This window comes from Salmo trutta, chromosome 13, assembly GCF_901001165.1.
Source record: "Salmo trutta chromosome 13, fSalTru1.1, whole genome shotgun sequence".
In the NCBI taxonomy this organism is placed as follows: Eukaryota; Metazoa; Chordata; class Actinopteri; order Salmoniformes; family Salmonidae; genus Salmo; species Salmo trutta.
The window spans coordinates 55956859-55977135 of NC_042969.1; the positions used below are offsets into that span (position 1 = coordinate 55956859).

The 20277-nt window shown below is 44.7% G+C and overlaps 1 protein-coding gene across 1 annotated transcript; it reads left to right on the plus strand.

The window, feature by feature from the left end:
* The first annotated feature begins 8489 nt into the window (after positions 1–8489).
* LOC115206084 (apolipoprotein A-I-like) lies at positions 8490–10879 on the plus strand. Its single transcript, XM_029772666.1, has 4 exons — positions 8490–8591; positions 9429–9480; positions 9612–9756; positions 9924–10879. Exons 2-4 carry the CDS (start codon positions 9438–9440, stop codon positions 10522–10524), a joined length of 789 nt encoding a protein of 262 aa, XP_029628526.1. The 5' UTR covers positions 8490–8591; positions 9429–9437; the 3' UTR covers positions 10525–10879.
* Positions 10880–20277: the final 9398 nt, after the last annotated feature.

Consider the following 20277-nt stretch of genomic DNA (forward strand, 5'->3'; position numbering starts at 1 on the left):
TTAATAAAGTATTGCAGAGCCACTTCCACATGACATCAACAACAGTGCAACAACATTAGGAGCCTTCCAGTATGAGGAGGTGTCAAACCGTTGTCATAAAACATCTTCTCAATGAGGAGGTTGATGAATGTATCCTGCTTTATTGTGAGCAAAGTGATGTTATTGACAGCAACCAAAAGGTTGTACTCAGTTGGGTTTTAGCCCCCATTAATTATTCACCAAAATTATGGCTTTTTTACTGTTATATCCTGCATTGCAACACTATAGATTGGTTTGTCTTTTCTAAATCCATTAATTGAGGGTTCCTTTTCAGTAGGCTCAAGACTAACAATAATATAGTTTAAAAGTATCTCTGATTTCAAAAACATTGTCACAATACCTGCTGTAAAAAAAACAGCATAGACCAGCATATGCTTGACCAACTAAGACCAGCTTGACCAGCTAGACCATGCTGGTCCAACCAACTTGACCAGCTTCAGAACAGCATTTACCAGCATGGACCAGATTGAAATGAATGCTGTTCTATGCTTTTTTTTTAAGCAGGGTATTGCAACAGTATAAGCAGTTTGTCTGGCCCGTAAATCAACACACGCATCTACCCTAGGGTGGCAGCAAATCAGTCAGAGAAATCATCTGCTTTCGCCACTGAGCAGTGACTTTATTCTTTGGCTTTGCTCCTAATAAAAATCTGAAAGATACTCCTCATCATCACTTTGCATCATCGCCCAGTTTCTCTGCAAAAAAAACACCCACCAGCCATTTCTACTGTGGGATCCTTCTAAAACTGCAGAAGACAAATCAAGGAACTAATTGTTTATAGGGCTTGTGCAAGACAGCAAATCAAATTTAGTGAAATATTATGCTTATGTCGCTGTCTTTGAACATGACCTCCATGACCTTGAACATGAGATTTCTACACAGTAGTCCAATCTACACAGTAATTCAATTCTTGGCTTTGCAGTCCTCTATGAGAAATAGATAAAGATCTTGAAATCCAGAAGTCGTCTAGATCACTCTGATAGAATGAAAGCCTCACACCCAGTTGGCATGACTGGTTCAGTTTGTGTGTAGATGTTTATTTGTTTAATGGCTGTAAAAAAAAATGTTTTTAAAACATATATGTTTCTGTTCATGTTAACCCTCTGCTATCCCTCCACTGGTATTTTCAGCAGATCCCTGATCTAGTGGCCGCCAAATCTGAAGGTAATTGACTGATGGTCAATGTCACAGTTGTTTAAGATCTGTGGCAAAGTTTGCAGAATTCTTTCCAAGATGGATAGATGGCATCTACATTCTTAGAAAAAAGGGTTCCAAAAGGGTTCTTCAGCTATCCCCATAGGAGAAACATTTTTATTTCTGGCACAACCCTTTTGGGTTCCATGTAGAACCCTCTGTACAAAAGGGGTTGTACCTGCAACTAAAAAGGGGTCTTCATAGGGTTCTCCTATGGAGACAGCTGAAGAACCCTTCAAGGTTCTAGATAGCACCTTTTTGGGCACTGCTTTATATTTATTTTCTGTACTAAGTATTGTGTAGGTGGTTTGGCCGAGGTCCTAGGTGAATGCCCCCTTAATTCCCGGCAGTGATAGGCACTAGTACACAAACATAGGCCTTGGAACATAAATAATATCTACACAGCTAAACACACAACATCTCTTGCTTATACATTTGAGTTCTTGTATCTCGAGTACTCAGACTTCAAGGAATTGAAAAAGTCACAGATTACTTTTAAAAATCAATGTGTAAACTAAAATAAAATGTATGGGTCACTTGCGCCGAATACAACAGGTGTAGACTTTTCTGTGAAATGCTTACTTACGAGCCCAATACAGTGTAGACATTGTTAATGCTGTAAATGACTTTTGTAGCTGGAAACTGCTGATTTTTAATGGAATATCTACATAGACGTACAGAGGCCCATTATCAGCAATCATCCAATGACACGTTGTGTTATCTAATCCAAGTTTATAATTTTAAAAGGCTAATTGATCATTAGAAAACCCTTTTGCAATTATGTTAGCACAGCTGAAAACTGTTGTTCTGATTAAATAAGCAATAGAACTGGCCTTCTTTAGACTAGTTTAGTACATTTTTTATATAAATTTGGTTAAGTTGTCAACTAATGTGAATTCAATGTGAAATCAACAAAAACTGTCACCATGACATTGGATTTAGGTTAAACATTGGGTGAAAAAAATACTAAATTCCCTTACAGTTATTACTTTTTTGCAAATCCAATCCAGTTTCCCACATTGATTCAACGTCCTCACATTGATTATTTTTTGTTGAAATGACGTGGAAACAATGTTAATTCAACCAATTTTTGCCCCATGGGAAGGTTTTGATACTAATATTGTTATTTCCTCTTTTATTTAATCTCATATCAGGTAACAAATGGCAAATTTCCTGGGTGGAGTCATGCAGGCTGGGTCAAGTGACAGGACAGGAGACAGGCCCCATCAGCCACTCTGTCTTCAGCCGCTCATAAAGCTCAATGGGGTTTCAGTGCACCAACAGGGGAGAGTGATCCAAAGAGAATAGATTGGACGAGGGAGAGTTGGGGGTAGAAGAAGACACAGGGGAATGAGTGTGAAAATATGCATAAAAAGGAGAAAAGAGAACAGGAAATAGGGCATCTGAATATGCCGAGAAAGAATAGATGCCTAGGCAGGGGGTGGCAGGTAGCATAGTGGTTAGAGCAAATCCCCGAGCTGACATTGTAAAAATCTGTCATTCTGCCCCTGAACAAGGCAGTTAACCCACTGTTCCCCGGTAGGCTGTCATTGTAAATAAGAATTTGTTCTTAACTGACTTGCCTAGACAAATTTAAATAATAATAATTAACAATACAGAGGTTGCGACGGAAACACATTAAAATATACCATTACATGCAGAAGAAAGTAATCTCACTGATTTTGTATGGCACAGTAGGTGCTGAGATTAATGATTGTCAAAGGCGATGTAAATCCATGCAACTCAACAATGACAATGTGTTGAAATTAGGGCTGTCAGAGTTAGTCAGATAACTTAAGTTAACTTTTTGTAATTTTTGCACACATTTTTTTTTTATTGTGACTAATCGCATTGTCTGAAAGCATTCAAAATACATTGACAACATTCAAAGTACATCTATACAGCTAAAACAATCACAACAATGTGATGTCAAAACAAGTTGACATTGAGGTTAAAGAAAGTGTGCTTTATCAATTTACGTAATTTTGATAACCATTACTTTTGGACAAAATCAAGACATCAATATTCTTGTAATGCTTTTTGTATAATTCGTTTTAAATTATAGCTCAATTTGAGCAATTTCTGAATTTGCGATTAATCGTGATTAATCACAGCAAATCCTGCGATTAACTCAATTAATTTTTTTAACGTTTGACAGCACCTGTTGAAATACATTGCATGTTGCATGAGGAGCTGTGCTGCAGTAGCTATCTCTCTATATACTTATGAGTTGTTTTGAGGGAAATAGTGGGATGACATCCCACTGGACACAGATGTCAGTTCAATGTCTAGTTTGATTTACATTTAGTTCACTTGTCAACTAACGTGAATTCAATGTGAAATCAACAAAGAAAATCACCATGTCATTGGATTTAGGTTAAAAGTTAGGTGAAAGGATGAAATGCCCTTACGTTGGTGACTTTTGGTAAATCCAATAAGTTTTCCACATTGATTGAATAAAATCACATTGATTATTTGTGTTGAAATGACATGGAAATAATGTTGATTCAACCGTTTTTTCCCCAGGGGGGGATTGTATTATTAATTATACTTAATTTTGATGAAAGTGCTCTATCAGATTCATAAGTAGGAGCACTAATATTGAATCCTACACCGGCTCTGACGCTCATCGGATGTGCATGGCTTGAAAACTATTAATGACTACAAAGGAAAACCCAGCCCAGCCGTGAGCTGTCCAGTGATGTGAGCCTACCAGACAAGCTAAATGCCTTTTATGCTTGCTTTTAGGCAAGCAACACTGAAGCATGCATGAGAGCACCAGCTGTTCTGGACAACTGTGTGATCACGCTCTCTGTAGCTGATGTGAGCAAGAACTCACTGACATTTTTAACCTCTCCCTGGCCAAGTCTGTAATACCTACATGTTTCAAACAGACTACCATAGTCCCTGTGCCCAAGGAAGCAAAGGTAACCTGCCTAAATGATTACCACCCCGTAGCACTCATGTCGGTAGCCATGAAGTGCTTTGAAAAGCTGGTCATGGCTCACATCAACACCATCATGCCAGAAACCCTAGACCCACTCCATACTGCCCCAACAGATCCACAGATGACACAATCTCAATCGCAATCCACACTGCCCTATCCCACCTGGACAAAACTATATGAGAATGCTGTTCATTGACTACAGCTCAGCGTTCAACACCATAGTGCCCCCAAAGCTCATCACTAAGCTAAGGATGCTGGGACTAAACACCTCCCTCTGCAACTGGATCCTGGACTTCCTGAAGGGTGGTAAGGGTAGGCAACAACACATCTGCCACGTTGATCCTCAACACTGGGGCCCCTCAGGGATGTGTGCTTACTCCCCTCCTGTACTCCCTGTTCACCCACAACTGCGTGGGCAAGCACGACTCCAACACCATCATTAAGTTTGCTGACGACTCAACAGTGCGATCACCGACAACAATGAGACAGCTTATAGGGAGGAGGTCAGAGACCTGGCAGTGTGGTGCCAGGACAACAACCTCTCTCTCAATGTGAACAAGACAAAGGAGCTGAGCGTGGAATACAGGAAAAGGAGGACCAAACATCGACGGAACTGAAGTGTAGCGGGTCCAACACACCAAGACAGTTGTGAAGAGGGCACGACAACACCTTTTCCCCCTCAGGAGACTGAATAGATTTGGCATGGGACCCCAGATCCTCAAAAAGTTCTACAGGTGCACCATCGAGAGCATCCTGACCGGTTGCATTACCACCTGGTAAGGCTACTGCTCGGCATCTGACTGTAAGACGCTATAGAGGGTAGTGCGTACGACCCAGTACATCACTGGGGCAAAGCTTCCTGACATTCAGGACCTATATACTAGGCGGTGTCAGAGGAAGGCCCAAAAAATTGTCAAAGTTTAGGACCAAAAGGCTCCTTAACAGCTTCTACCCCCAAGCCATAAGACTGCTGAACAACTCAACTAATCAAATGGCCACCAGACTATTTACATTGGCTTGTAAGTAAGCATTTCACTGTAAGGTCTACACCTGTTGTATTCGGCACATGTCACAAATAACATTTGATTTGATTTGAACAATTTTACTATGCTGTGGGGATGTTTTTCAGCACAAAGAGATCCTTGATTAAAACCTTCTCCAGAGTGCTCAGGATTTCAGACTGGGGCGAAGGTTCACCTTCCAACAGGACAATGACTCTAAGCACAAAGCCAAGACAACGCAGAAGTGGCTTTGGGACAAGCCTCTGAATGTCCTTGAGTGGCCCAGCCAGAGCCCGGACTTGAACCCAATCAAACATCTCAGGAGAGACCTGAAAAGAGCTGTGCAGCGACGCTCCACATCCAACCTGACAGAGCTTGAGAGGATCTGCAGCGATGAATGGGAGAAACTCCCCAAATACAGATGTGCCGACCTTGTAGCGTCATACACAAGAAGGTTTGAGGCTGTAATCGCTGCCAAAGGTGCTTCAACAAAGTACTGAGTAAAGGGTCTGAATACTTATGTAAATGTGATATGTCTGGGTTTAAAAAAACAATAATTAGCAAAAATGTCTACAAACCTGTTTTTGCTTTGTCATTATGGGGAAGTGTATGTAGATTGATGAGGGAAAAACACAATTTCATCAATTTTAGAACAAGGCTGTAAGGTAACAAAATGTGGATAAAGTCAAGGGGTCTGAATACTTTCCGAATGCGCTGTACAACGCCAGTCAAATGTATTTAGAATTCATGTTCTACATTAACAGTTTTCATATAACAGAAGGCTCAAATTTCAGCTAGAACTCAAGCCCATGGGTCTGCAAGGAAGTTCTATGGAGCACACTAATCCAGTGAGAAAAACTAGAAGTTCAAATCAAGTCAAATGTATTGGTCACATGCACAGAATACGACAGGTGTAGACTTTACAGTGAATTGCTTACTTACGAGCCCATTTCCAACAATGTAGACTTAAAAAAGTAAAACAAATGTTTGCTAAATAGAAAGGAAATAGTTACCCAATAAAAACAATAAGGAGGCCATATGTAGTAAAACTATATACAAGTTCGCTTACAATATATCAATGGATTTCTAATGACACACAAACACTATGATGACAGACACTTAATCCTCTATCCCAAGGAAATTCCAATTCCGCCGACTGACATGGAGCCACATTGACAAAGTCCGTCGATGACGGAACAAGTTACAGCTCGACACTGACCCTTTAACCTATTAATCACCATGGAGCATGCGGCACACACACAAACACACACTCTCTCTCTCTCTCTCTCTCTCTCTCTCTCTCTCTCTCTCTCTCTCTCTCTCTCTCTCTCTCTCTCTCTCTCTCTCTCTCTCTCTCTCTCTCTCTCTCTCTCTCTCTCTCTCTCTCTCTCTCTCTCTCTCTCTCTCTCTCTCTCTCTCTCTCTCTCTCTCTCTCTCTCTCTCTCTCTCTCTCTCTCTCTCTCTCTCACACAACTCGGGGCTCCCGAGTGGCGCACCGGTCTAATTCTCAGTGCTGTATCACAACCGGCCGTGATTGGGAGCCCCATAGGGTGGCGCACAATTGGCCCAGCGTCGTCTGGGTTAGGGTTTGGCCGGGTTAGGCCGTCATTGTAAATAAGAATTTGTTCTTAACTGACTTGCCTAGTTAAATAAAGGTTAAATAAAATAAATAAATACAAATATAGAAACACTGTGTCCCATTGGAAATTACAACATGCTCTATGACACTGGGGTTTATGGCCCTGGACCTGATGTCCTCTCTCTATGTCTTATCAGTGATCTCAATCAAGCCAGCAAACGCTGTCCAACCCCCACACAGGTTCCAATGCAACAGTCAACACACAAGAGAAGGAGTCAGAATTGATAGCAGAATGTTATTAGGTTGATTGCATTCAACTTACTGTCTTCTCTTTGACTGTGCTCCCAAAGTTCTACCAGATTTATATAACTTGTACATAAAAAATGAAGAAAGAGATACACATACACTCTGACATGCTGTAGGTCTCCACAAATCAAACCATGGAGCCAACCAATAGTGATAACCCAGTATTTAACTGTCACTTTTGACCTCTTTAGAAATCTTGTTATATACGAGCATGTTTCTTTTTGCTTAATCTCATTGCTGAATCGCAGACACATCTCATGTGTCCCTCATTTGGTAAACCTAATCCCTCCAACAATGTATAATCCCTTCTCTTCTTAGTGAGCAATGTTGTGAATAAATGAACAAGATAACTTGAGGCTGTCACGGTTGTCGTCGGTGATGGAGGACCAAAACGCAGCAGGTATGTGTATGCTCATCTTGAGAATTTATTAACTTCAAAAAATGAACGTACAAAATAACAAAACAAAAAGAACGAACGAACAACTACAAACAGTCTGGCTAGCATAGGCTCAACACAGAACAATCACCCACGAATCACAAACACACCCCAATATATGGGACTCTCAATCAAAGGCAGATAGACAACACCTGCCTTCAACTGAGAGTCCCAACCCCAATCAACACAACATAGAAACACACTCACCAGACTACACATATAAATACATAAACATAGACTATAAACCAAAACCCCGGAAATACTAAATCAAACACCCTTTAAACAAACACACCACCCTGAACCACATAAAACAAATACCCTCTGCCACGTCCTGACCAAACTACAATACTAATTAACCCTTATACTGGCCAGGACGTGACAGAGGCTAGCAGATGTTCCTCCTTGGTGAAAGGTCTTTGGTAGCATCAAGATGCTAATGCGCCCTCAGGGTGCTCCTGTCACCTCTCTCTCCCCTGCTGTCTGGCCCATCTCCCTGGTTCCGGCCCTTTCATGTCTCATGGTAATTACACAGGAGATAGCAGCTCAGATAGTCCAGCGAGGCCAGGCAAGAATGGCCATTGTCCTGGAGGCCAAATGTCCCGGGCAATCATGGAGCACATGGTGGGTGTATTGTGTGTGAAAGTTTTACCATCGCAAAAGGTGATTGAGTTGATTGTGGCATTGGGAGCACAGTCAGAGTGTAGATTGTAATTATTCACCTGAAAATGAAATCATATCACAATTAGAATAGATAGCCATATAGAAAGACACAAAATATGATCGAGAACATATGATTATCCATGATAATGCACACACAGACAAGTGTGTGTGCATGCGAGTGTGTGTGTGCGCATACACTAATGTGGGAGTGTGTGTCCACAGCGTTTCACTTTGCTGACTCCCCCTGAATGCACTCTGCAGGTGACCATTGTACCCGGCTCCTCCCTGTGAGACGGTGTGGGGGTGAGGTCCACCTCCACGGAGGCACACAACATCTCACACCTCTCCCCCCTCCTGCTGCTCCAGCCCTATAAAAAACAGAGCTGGCCCTCCTGTTCCCCAGTCTCATAACGACCAAACACCCACCAGGTAAGAGAACGACTGGGAGAGCTAAGGGCTGGGGCTAGAGGCCAAGGACTTGGTCTGCATACGCAGAAGACGACTGAGGAACTAGCTGAGAGAAAGGCAGACTAGAACTTTCCGGCGAACTTATTTTGCCTCTTATTTTGAATGCTTATTACCACTTTGATATGAACTGTTACAAATACATTGGGCAGCAGTTATCACTTTAGCAATACTTCTTCCAGACAGTTTACAATAATTTACTAGAGAGACGCAAGGGAACAATGGAGAAATAATTGTATTTAAATGTCCTAGAAAAAAAGATAAGCACATTTTCTTCCTATGCCAATAACTTTCAGTGCATTTTTATTACTCTGATCAACTGCTTAAGTGTAACCTCTGTCTAGGGCCACAGTATTCCAGCGATGTGTCTGTTTTAGTGCAGGGAATGGGGATTAGGTGGTAGGAGTTGAGGGTTAATCTCGTTGAAGGAACAGTATAACTCTATCCAGCTCTGTGTAATCTGACCAGATTAGAGGTCCTTTCAATAGGCTGACATATGGCAAAGGGTAAACTGATTGAGGGCAGCCTGGAGTTGCGTGTCTTTGGGGGTTTTCTCCTTGTGCTTCTCCAAGTCACTGGAGAATGACTTAGAGTCAGTCTCGTTTGCTTTTGGTGACATTTAAAGTTTGATTTAGAGTGTTTTGCAATTAGTGATTTCTTACACTGTTCAAATATTGTTCAACTCTAAATCTATTTTTAACCATACAATGTTGACTTCCCATGGCCTACAGTTTCAATTGTGACTATTTAAATTCTTGTCTTGCTCATTGTTCATCATCTGTTCTCTTTTTCCCCCCTCAGACCACCATCATGAAATTCCTGGCTCTTGCACTCACCATCCTGCTGGCCGCAGGTTAGTATCCAATGCTCTGGTGTATTGAACAATTCAAAATTAAATCTTACTCAATTCTATTAAAGTGCTGGGCCATTCACCACTGTTGCCCAACCAATGTCTGACCCTCTCCCCTCCCTCTCCTCTCCCAGCTACCCAGGCTGTTCCCATGCAGGCTGATGCTCCCTCTCAGCTGGAGCATGTGAAGGTAGCCATGATGGAGTACATGGCTCAGGTGAAGGAGACCGCACAGAGGTCCATCGACCTTCTGGATGACACAGAGTTCAAAGAGTACAAGTAAGAACATGTTGCATTTCATCTTCTCAAAGTTCAATGGTGCCCAATCTCCACAGATAACTTCAACAATCTCTCTCTCTCTCTCTCTCTCTCTCTCTCTCTCTCTCTCTCTCTCTCTCTCTCTCTCTCTCTCTCTCTCTCTCTCCTCTTCTTGGTGTTCCTCTCAGGGTGCAGCTGTCCCAGAGCCTTGACAACCTACAGCAGTATGCCCAGACCACCTCCCAGTCCCTGGCCCCCTACAGCGAGGCCTTCGGCGCTCAGTTGACTGATGCCGCCGCCGCCGTGCGCGCTGAGGTCATGAAGGACGTGGAGGAGCTGCGCACACAGCTGGAGCCCAAGCGCGCCGAGCTCAAGGAAGTCCTGGACAAGCACATAGACGAGTACCGCAAGAAGCTGGAGCCCCTGATCAAGGAAATCGTTGAGCAGCGCCGCACCGAGCTGGAGGCCTTCAGGGTTAAGATGGAGCCCGTTGTGGAGGAGATGCGCGCCAAGGTGTCCACCAACGTGGAGGAGACCAAGGCCAAGCTCATGCCCATCGTGGAGACCGTCCGTGCCAAGCTGACCGAGCGTCTGGAGGAGCTGAGGACCCTGGCCGCCCCCTATGCTGAGGAGTACAAGGAGCAGATGTTCAAGGCTGTTGGAGAGGTGCGCGAGAAGGTGGGGCCCCTGACCAACGACTTCAAGGGCCAGGTGGGCCCCGCCGCCGAGCAGGCCAAGGAAAAGCTCATGGCTTTCTACGAGACCATCAGCCAGGCCATAAAGGCATAAAGGCACCCTCAACCGGACCCCTCCCTCTCTCCCTCCCTTCTCACTCACACTGACTCACGCACCATACGTACCAAGCTAATGCCAAACTGATGCACTTCCTCTGCAGCGATATGGCAGGACTCTTGCTCTCTCTAACCACCACCACATGCGCTCAAGCACCTGCAAGCGCAGACACTAACACACTATTGCATACATTCAGTTTTGAACTGTGTTCAGGGCCTGTGTGCACAATCCTGGGCCTGCACAAATTCGACTGTACTATGAACATCAAGTGTGAATATTCTTATGTTGCTGCTTGTTCAAGATAGCTGTGTGCTTCGAAACAGCTCAATAAACACCATACTGTTTCATACTATTTCATTCTCTGAGTTTGCCTTCTTTGCATTGTATTGTTTAGAACAAGCTTTTATTTATGGCCCTCACAACTAACATGGCGCTCTGTGACAAAATAGCCATGTTGGGTTTATGTGTTCTACCAATATGTGTTCGATGACAGGATTTTGAACCACAAAATAATGTCATACTTCTTTAAAGTCTCCTATCTCAACATGATCAAAATGGAACTTCATAAGCAATATACATATATGACAATGAAACAAACACTTCTCTTCCACGGATATCATGTCACTGTAACAGTGTTTATTCGCATTGCTTTAAAATAATGGTTCATCTAAAGATGATAACTGATCAAAATAAAAACAAATTAACTTAAAAAAAAAAATGTTATATCTGAAAGCCAGTGACCATTCATGGAGATCATGGGAGTTGAATCTTACTGTTGGTGGCCATAAAGGGTTGGTGAACGGATTAATGAGGAAGAGGTGTCAGTGTATTGGTAGGCTGTGACCCGGTAGAATTTCATTAGAGATGGTGTTGATGGGACGCTAACACCATCCCATCACCGAGTATGTGCACACACACACACACACACACACACACACACACACACTGGAGCACTAGGAGGGGGTATGACTGTTGGTAAAAAAAAAGTTACTTTATGAGTTTATACTTCTTGAGTTATAAGGTTGTTTATCAATCATGCCGTCTAGACATAAGTTGGTTCTCTATAGAGTAGACTTCCACCAATACCAACTTCTGTCCCTTCACATGTAGCATTACTAGATATTAAGCAAGAGGGTAGTGATGGGTGAGGCCTTCAACGGCTCAGTTGGTAGAGCATGATGTTTGCAATGTCAGGATTGTGGGTACTGTTATCTGCACTAACAGTGTTATGAAATCATATCTGCTGCTATCTTCTGCTAAGTTGCAATAATTTTGATAATAAACCGATAGTAACTGTACTATAAACTTGTATCTGCTGCTATTTGGTTTTGGTTTGTTTGTAATGTGTTTTGAAAAATGATCCTCTTATTGTTTTTTGGTTTGTCTTTAATTGTGTGAGTTGCTTTGGATAAAAGTGTTTTCTAAATGGCATATATTTTTCAGGACCCTGTCTTTCAAAGATAATTCGTAAATATTCAAATAACTTCACAGATCTTCATTGTAAAGGGTTTAAACACTGTTTCCCATGAACCATAAACAATTAATGAACATGCACCTGTGGAACGGTCGTTAAGACACAAACAGCTTACAGACGGTAGGCAATTAAGGTCACAGTTATGAAAACTTAGGACACTAAAGAGGCTTTTCTACTAACTCTGAAAAACACCAAAAGAAAGATGCCCAGGGTCCCTGCTCATCTGCGTGAATATGCCTTAGACATGCTAAAAGGAGGCATGAGGACTGCAGATGTGGCCAGGGCAATAAATTGCAATGTCCGTACTGTGAGACGCCTAAGACAGAGCTACAGGGAGACAGGACAGACAGCTGATCGTCCTCGCAGAGGCAGACCACGTGTAACAACACCTGCACAGGATCGGTACATCCGAACATCACACCTGCGGGACAGGTACAGGATGGCAACAACAACTGCCCGAGTTACACCAGGAACGCACAATCCCTCCATCAGTGCTCAGACTGTCCACAATAGGCTGGACTGAGGGCTTGTAGGCCTGTTGTAGGCAGGTCGTCACCAGACATCACCGACAACAGCGTCGCCTATGGGCACAAACCCACTGTCGCTGGACCTGACAGGACTGGCAAAAAGTGCTCTTCACTGACGATTCGCGGTTTGTCACACCAGGGGTGATGGTCGGATTCGCGTTTATCGTCAAAGGAATGAGCGTTACACCGAGGCCTGTACTCTGGAGTGGGATCAATTTGGAGGTGGAGGGTTCGTCATGGTCTGGTACAGTGTGTCACAGCATCATCGGACTGAGCTTGTTGTCATTACAGGCAATCTCAATGCTGTGCGTTACAGGGAAGACATCCTCCTCCCTCATGTGGTACCCTTCCTGCAGGCTCATCCTGACATGACCCTCCAGCATGACAATGCCACCAGCCATACTGCTCGTTCTTTGCGTGATTTCCTGCAAGACAGGAATGTCAGTGTTTTGCCATGGCCAGCAAAGAGTCCGGATCTCAATCCCATTGAGCATGTCTGGGACCTGTTGGATCGGAGGGTCAGGGCTAGGGCCATTCCCCACAGAAATGTCTGGAAACTTGCAGGTGCCTTGGTGGAAGAGTGGGGTAACATCTCACAGCAAGAACTGGCAAATCTGGTGCAGTCCATGAGGAGGGGATGCACTGCAGTACTTAATGCAGCTAGTGGCCACACCAGATACTGACTGTTACTTTTGATTTTGACCCCCCCTTTGTTCAGGGACACATTACTCCATTTCTGTTAGTCACACGTCTGTGGAACTTGTTCAGTTTATGTCTCAGTTGTTGAATCTTGTTATGTTCATACAAATATTTACACATGTTAAGTTCGCTGAAAATAAACGCAGTTGACAGTAAGAGGACGTTTCTTTTTTTGCTGAGTTTATGTGTGTGTGTGTGTGTGCGTGCGTGCGTGCGTTCGTTCGTGTGTGCGTGTGCGTGTGCGTGTGGGTGTGGGTGTGCGTGCGTGTGCGCGTGTGTGTGTGTATGATTATTACATGTCAGTGGCTTCATTACAGTGTGCTGGATGAAGTGGGTGTCCAAGCCTTGTCATCCACAAGGATGAAGTCCATGAGCAGCACATACTCCACTGCAGGTTCCATCCCTGAGATATTCCCCTGGAAGGTAGAGAACATCCTCCTACAAGGACCATGCAGAACACAGCAGCACACACACTGACCCAGTCAGTGGTACCCTCAACCACACAGACACTCTGCTTCTCCAAGGACAGCTAACGGTCTGAGACTCAATCAGGGAGCTTTGCTGTGGTCAAAGTGCTACTCTAAACTGGACAGCAGACTGGTCAGTGAACGGTGGAACAGCAGAGTAATACAACCAACTGGGGGAAGTTGAAAGTTGACAAATCTGAAGCGTTGCCCACCACTGGAGATTCTGACTGTAGCACAAACAGTATGGATGGTACTGGAGCTTCACTGCATTAGTTTGAATTCATGGTTCCTACCTCTTTCATGTGTTTTTTCCTCCTCTTCTCCCTAGTTCCTCAGCTGTCTCACAGGTGTGCCATCACGCTGCCCTGCTGTGCATAAGCTGGTGGGGTCACCTGTGCCAAAGCCCCCCGGGTCACGGGGGTCACAGTTCAGCTGGAGATGCACGCGCTGTGTCAACAGTTTGACCAGCTGGGCACAGAGATGATCGTCACCAAGGCTGGGCGGTAGGAACATGTTGACGCATATGGACACAGACACACACACACACACACACACACACACACACACACACACACACACACACACACACACACACACACACACACACACACACACACACACACACACACACACACACACACATAAACACACACACACTCACTGTGGTTGAACTAATCACTGTGTTGCTGCTGTGTTCTGCATGGTCCTTGTAGGAGGATGTTCTCTACCTTCCAGGTGAATATCTCAGGGATGGAACCTGCAGTGTGCTGCTCATGGACTTCATCCTTGTGGATGACAAGAGCTACAGGTGAGTTTTCTCCATAGAGTTACATAGAATGCGATTTATAGGATCTGTGGTTTTACCCACACTCTGCCAGCATAAGAGACATGCACTAGATGGATCTACACGTAACGGTGTTTGTGGGGAATCATCATACAGTATATTGTGCTTATGATGTACAGTCATACTCTGGTAGCCTCTTCTTGATTGTACAAAATAATATGTACCAGATAATGCATGAAATCTTAATCAGCGCGAATTGAGAATGCATTGAGTAGAACTTTCACCCTGGTGTAATATAACTTTCAATAGTGGAGTGACATAACGTGCAACCTATGAATATAGTATCTTTGCTCTCCTGTATGTAGATATGTATTCCACAGCTCCTCGTGTCTGGTGGCAGGCAGGGCCAACGTGGCGGCCCCCGGGAGGATGGACTTCCACCCAGACTCCCCCGCCAGAGGGTTCCAGTGGATGAAACAAATGGTCTCCTTCGACGCAGTCAAACTGACCAACGACCTGCTGGATGACAATGGACATGAGCGACAAGCACACACACATACTGTACACACGGACACAGACCAGTCCAGACCAGACACAGACATAGACACATACTGACACAGACCAGTCCAGACCAGACACAGACACATACACCGACCAGTCCAGACGCACACACACACACACACAAATCTTTACAAACAGTACTTGCTTAAGATCTTTATACATTCTTTGGAATTTCTGAGTTTTTGTTCCTGTGTGTGGACGTAATTTGCATTGTGTTTGTATGTCACACACCTCGATGATCTTGAACTTCTTGCATCGTTACCAGCCTCAATTCCATGTGATGTACGTGGACCCACGGCGGGACAGCCAGCTTCATCCCCACCGCAACTTCTGCACCATCTCCATCCCTGAAATACGCTTCATAACGTCACTGCCTACCTGAACCACAGAGTATTGTAATGACTATGTTATAACGGTCATGTCATGTGATGTTGCAGACACAAAATAGTCCAGGCTTGTATGAATTATGTTCGCTGGAGATTCACCCTACATACTGCCTTGAAATTGCTGACAGATAATGTTCTCTCTCTCTCTCTCTCTCTCTCTCTCTCTCTACCCAGCAAAGGTTAAAAAATAGCCCATATTTGTATATGTAGCCTTAGAAATTAAGTTTTAATGTGAAATGCTTGACAGTGTATGTGATGTAAACAGAGAGGTCTACTTTCTTGGGTACCTGAATATTGTCTGGTTTTCATAAAGCTGTCCGCTCAAGAGGAAGCTTCTCACTGTAACCAGTGCCTGTAATCTGGTTCAGGTTATTAATCAACCTACCAGGGTGTTTACAAACATTACAGGAACAAGATCATCCACATGTACTGATCACATTTTTACTAATACTGTACAACTTCGTTCTAAAGCTGTATCCGTACCCATTGAATGCAGTGATCACAATATAGTGGCTATATCCAGGAAAGCCACATTTCCAACAGCTGGGCCTAAAATAATGTATAAGAGATCATACAAAAGATTTAGCTGTGACTCTTATGTGGATGATGTAAAAAATATTTGTTGGTCTCATGTGATTAATAAGGAGCATGTAAGGGGTGCGTAACCGGTGGCAGGGAAGTCAGACGCAGGAGAGCAGAACTTGGTAATAGCCGGAGCAGTTTAATAGCAAAACCAACGGCATAAAAATAACAAGATATGGTACAAAAACCCGTCGCGCACCAATCAACATGTGCACAAGCACTTACAATAAACAATCCCACACAAAGACATGGGGGGAACAGAGGATTAAATACACAACAAGTGATTGAGGGAATTGAAACCAGGTGTGAGGAAAAACAAGACAAAACACATGGAAAATGAAAAGTGGATTGATGATGGCTAGACCGGCGACGCCGACCACGGAGAACCGCCTGAACAAGGAGAGGACCCGACTTTGGCGGAAGTCGTGACAGTACCTCTCCCCCTTGACGCCCGGCTCCAGCAGCGCGCCGACGCCGGCCTCGGGGACGACCCGGAGGGCGAGGCGCAGGGCGATCCGGACGGAGACAGTGGAACTCCTGCAGCATTGAAGGGTCCAACACGTCCTCTACCGGAACCCAGCACCTCTCCTCCGGACCGTACCCCTCCCACTCCACGAAGTACTGAAGGCCCCTCGCCCGGCGCCTCAAATCCAGGATAGAGCGAACGGAGTATGCTGGGCCCCCTCGATGTCCAGAGGGGGCGGAGGAACCTCCCGCACCTCAGACTCCTGGAGCGGGCCAACCACCACCGGCCTGAGGAGAGACACATGGAACGAGGGGTTAATACAGTAATCAGGGGGAAGCTGTAACCTATAAAGAACCTTGTTCACTCTCCTCAGGACTTTAAATGGCCCCACAAACCATGGACCCAGCGTCCGGCAGGGCAGGCGGAGGGGCAGGCGGAGGGTCGAGAACCAGACCCAGTCCTTACTGCGGTGACGGTCTGCACTGGCTTTCTGGCACAGCACGGCCCACTGGAGGTGAACATGGGCGGCGTCCCATGTCTCCTCCGTGCGCCTGAACCAGTCGTCCACCGTAGGAGCCTCCATCTGACTCTGATACCAAGGTGCCAGAACCGGCTGGTACCCCAGTACGCACTGGAAGGGGGAGAGGTTAGTGGAGGAGTGGTGGAGTGAGTTCTGAGCCATCTCGGCCCAGGGCACGAACGCTGCCCACTCCCCCGGCCGATCCTGGCAATATGACCACAGAAACCTGCCCACATCCTTGTTCACTCTCTCCACCTGCCCATTACTCTCGGGATGAAACCCTGAGGTAAGGCTGATCGAGACCCCCAGACGTTCCATGAACGCCTTCCAGACCCTTGAAATGAACTGGGGACCTCGATCAGACACTATATCCTCAGGCACCCCGTAGTGCCGGAAGACATGTGTAAACAAGGCCTCCACAGTCTGTAGGGCCGTAGGGAGACCGGGCAGAGGGAGGAGACGGCAGGACTTAGAGAAACGATCCACAACGACCAGGATCGTGGTGCTTCCCTGTGAGGGTGGGAGGTCGGTAAGAAAATCCACCGACAGGTGCGACCAAGGCCGCTGTGGAACGGGTAAGGGGTGTAGCATCACTCTGGGCAGGTGCCTAGGAGCCTTACACTGGGCGCACAACATAAACCCTCACGTCTTTGGCCAAGGTAGGCCACCAGTACTTCCCAACCAAACAGTGCACCGTCCGACCGATCCCAGGATGACCAGAGGAGGGTGACGTGTGGGCCCAGTAGATCAACCGGTCACGGACAGCAGACGGAACGTACAGACGCCCAGCGGGACACTGGAGGGAAGCGGGCTCTGCATGTAACGCCCGCTCAATGTCCGCGTCCAGCTCCCACACTACCGGCGCCACCAGGCAGGATGCCGGGAGTATGGGAGTGGGATCCATGGGCCGCTCCTCTGTGTCATACAGTCGGGACAGTGCTTTCACGTTTTGGGAACCTGGTCTGTAGGAAAGGGAAAAAACAAAACGGGTGAAAAACATGGCCCACGTTGCCTGGCGAGGGTTCAGTCTCCTCGCTACCCGGATGTACTCCAGATTGCGGTGGTCAGTCCAGATGAGAAAAGGGTGTTTAGCCCCCTCAAGCCAATGTCTCCACGCCTTCAGAGCCTTGACGACAGCCAACAGCTCCCGGTCCCCCATGTCATACTTTCGCTCCGCCGGGCTGAGCTTCTTCGAGAAATATCTAGCTTCTTCCAAAATCTCTCTCTCTCTCTCTCCCTCTCTCTCTCTCCTCTCTCTCTTCTCTCTCTCTCTCTCTCTCTCTCTCTCTCTCTCTCTCTCTCTCTCTCCCTCTCTCTCTCTCTCTCTCTCTTCTCTCTCTCTCTCTCTCTCTCTCTCTCCTCTCTCTCTCTCTCTCTCTCTCTCTCTCTCTCTCTCTCTCTCTCTCTCTCTCTCTCTCTCTCTCTCTCTCTCTCTCTCTCTCTCTCTCTCTCTCTCTCTCTCTCTCTCTCTCTCTCTCTCTCTCTCTCTCTCTCTGATCATCCAGCTGAAGATAGCCAGTAACCTGTTTGCAAAGGGCTTCCGAACTACTGATCCTGACGCCTGGTAAAACAAATAAACATGTTATTTGTTTGTTAATGTCTAGAATTTCAGAATCATGTTGGTGATACATTGAACTTAAAAGTCAAAGTACAACAACCAAATTCAGACATTGAGAACTGATTGTCAGATTCAGGTGGCTTCCCTCCTACAATTAATATCTAATCCAGATTGTTCCATGGAAACGCTCAATTAGATAATAACTGCACCATTGTACATCCTTATCGCTCTTATCACCTTCAGGTTAAGGAGCAATCGCAATAGGATACCTGATCTTTGACCCTGGCGTCTACATATGACAACACAACAGACACTCAGGTAGCCTAGTGGTTAGAGTGTTGGACTAGTGACTGAAAGTTGGCAAGATCAAATCCCCAATCTGTTGTCTGTAGCTTGTGAGGTGTGGAAACACTTTGTTGCTTTTATGGATTTTGTCTTGTTGCTTTTTGTTCTATGTTGCTCTATCTGTATGCTACGTTTTGCTTGTCCTATGTTGCTCTGCGTGTGCTCACTGCTCAATGATTGTCTATATTGTAATTGTTTTTAATAACCTGCCCAGGGACTGTGGTTGAAAATGAGCCGACTGGCTAAAACCGGCACTTTTAATGAAACGTTGATTAAGGTGCACTGTCCCTGTAAAAATAAAATAAACTCAAACTCAAACAAGGTAAAAATCTGTCGTTCTGCCCCTGAACAAGGCAGTTAACCCACTATTCCTAGGCTGTCATTGAAAATAATAATTTGTTCTTAACTGACTTGTCTAGTTAAATATAGGTAAAAAAACAATTATAAATTAGGCTTGATAAAGTAAGACATTGGTTATTAAGGCCAAGCATAACATGATATGATAAAAGGTGACTGATGTTTTTAACCTGTTGTAATTCTGCCTGACTGTTGTTGGACTGTAATGCGACTGTGTGTCGTTGTGTGTTCAGGGAGCTCAGCGCCAGGCCCCTGCTTCACGCCACCTGGCAGCCACAGGAGGGCAGCCATGAGTTTGGCAGTACGTCAGGAGAGCAGTGAGCACAGAACCTAGAGTCTATCAAGTGAGCGACTGAGACCCAGGAATCTCCCTGTCCTCCTCCCTCAAAACATCTGTGTCACAGTGAAATACTGAGCATGTTTTAGGCAATATACAGCCCTTAATACACAGGGTTGGGTAGGTTACTTTCTAAATGTAAATTGTTGCAGTTACAAGTTACCTGTCCAAAATTGTAATCAGTTACGTAACTTTTGGATTACCCAAACTCAGTAAAGTAATCTGATTAGATTCCGTTACTTTTTGATTACTTAAGAAGACAAAAATGTATATTACCAATTGAAAGACATGTATTGCAGGATAAATCAATGTTAAAGTTTACAGAGCTGGCAATATATGGATGTTAAATTTTACTTTATGGATTGGTTATGTAGGCTTCTTCTAACTCAACACTTTCTACTACATATATTAATAATACGATAACATTTCTTCCGTAGTTCCATTACTATAGATCTTCCTACAGTAGCCCACATTCTCCATCAATATGTGGCTGTCTCTCCTCATTATTTCTCTAAGGAACCAAGTGAAAATGTTCTATCATGAGATCAATCAATGATCGTTGCATCTTGGGCTGATGATTTTAGATATTACTTTTTAAACGAAGCAAGGGGGTATAGGGAAATGAATTGTTTAAAGTGAAAAATATTATTATTCAAATTATGTCAATAAATAATTATGTCAAATTAT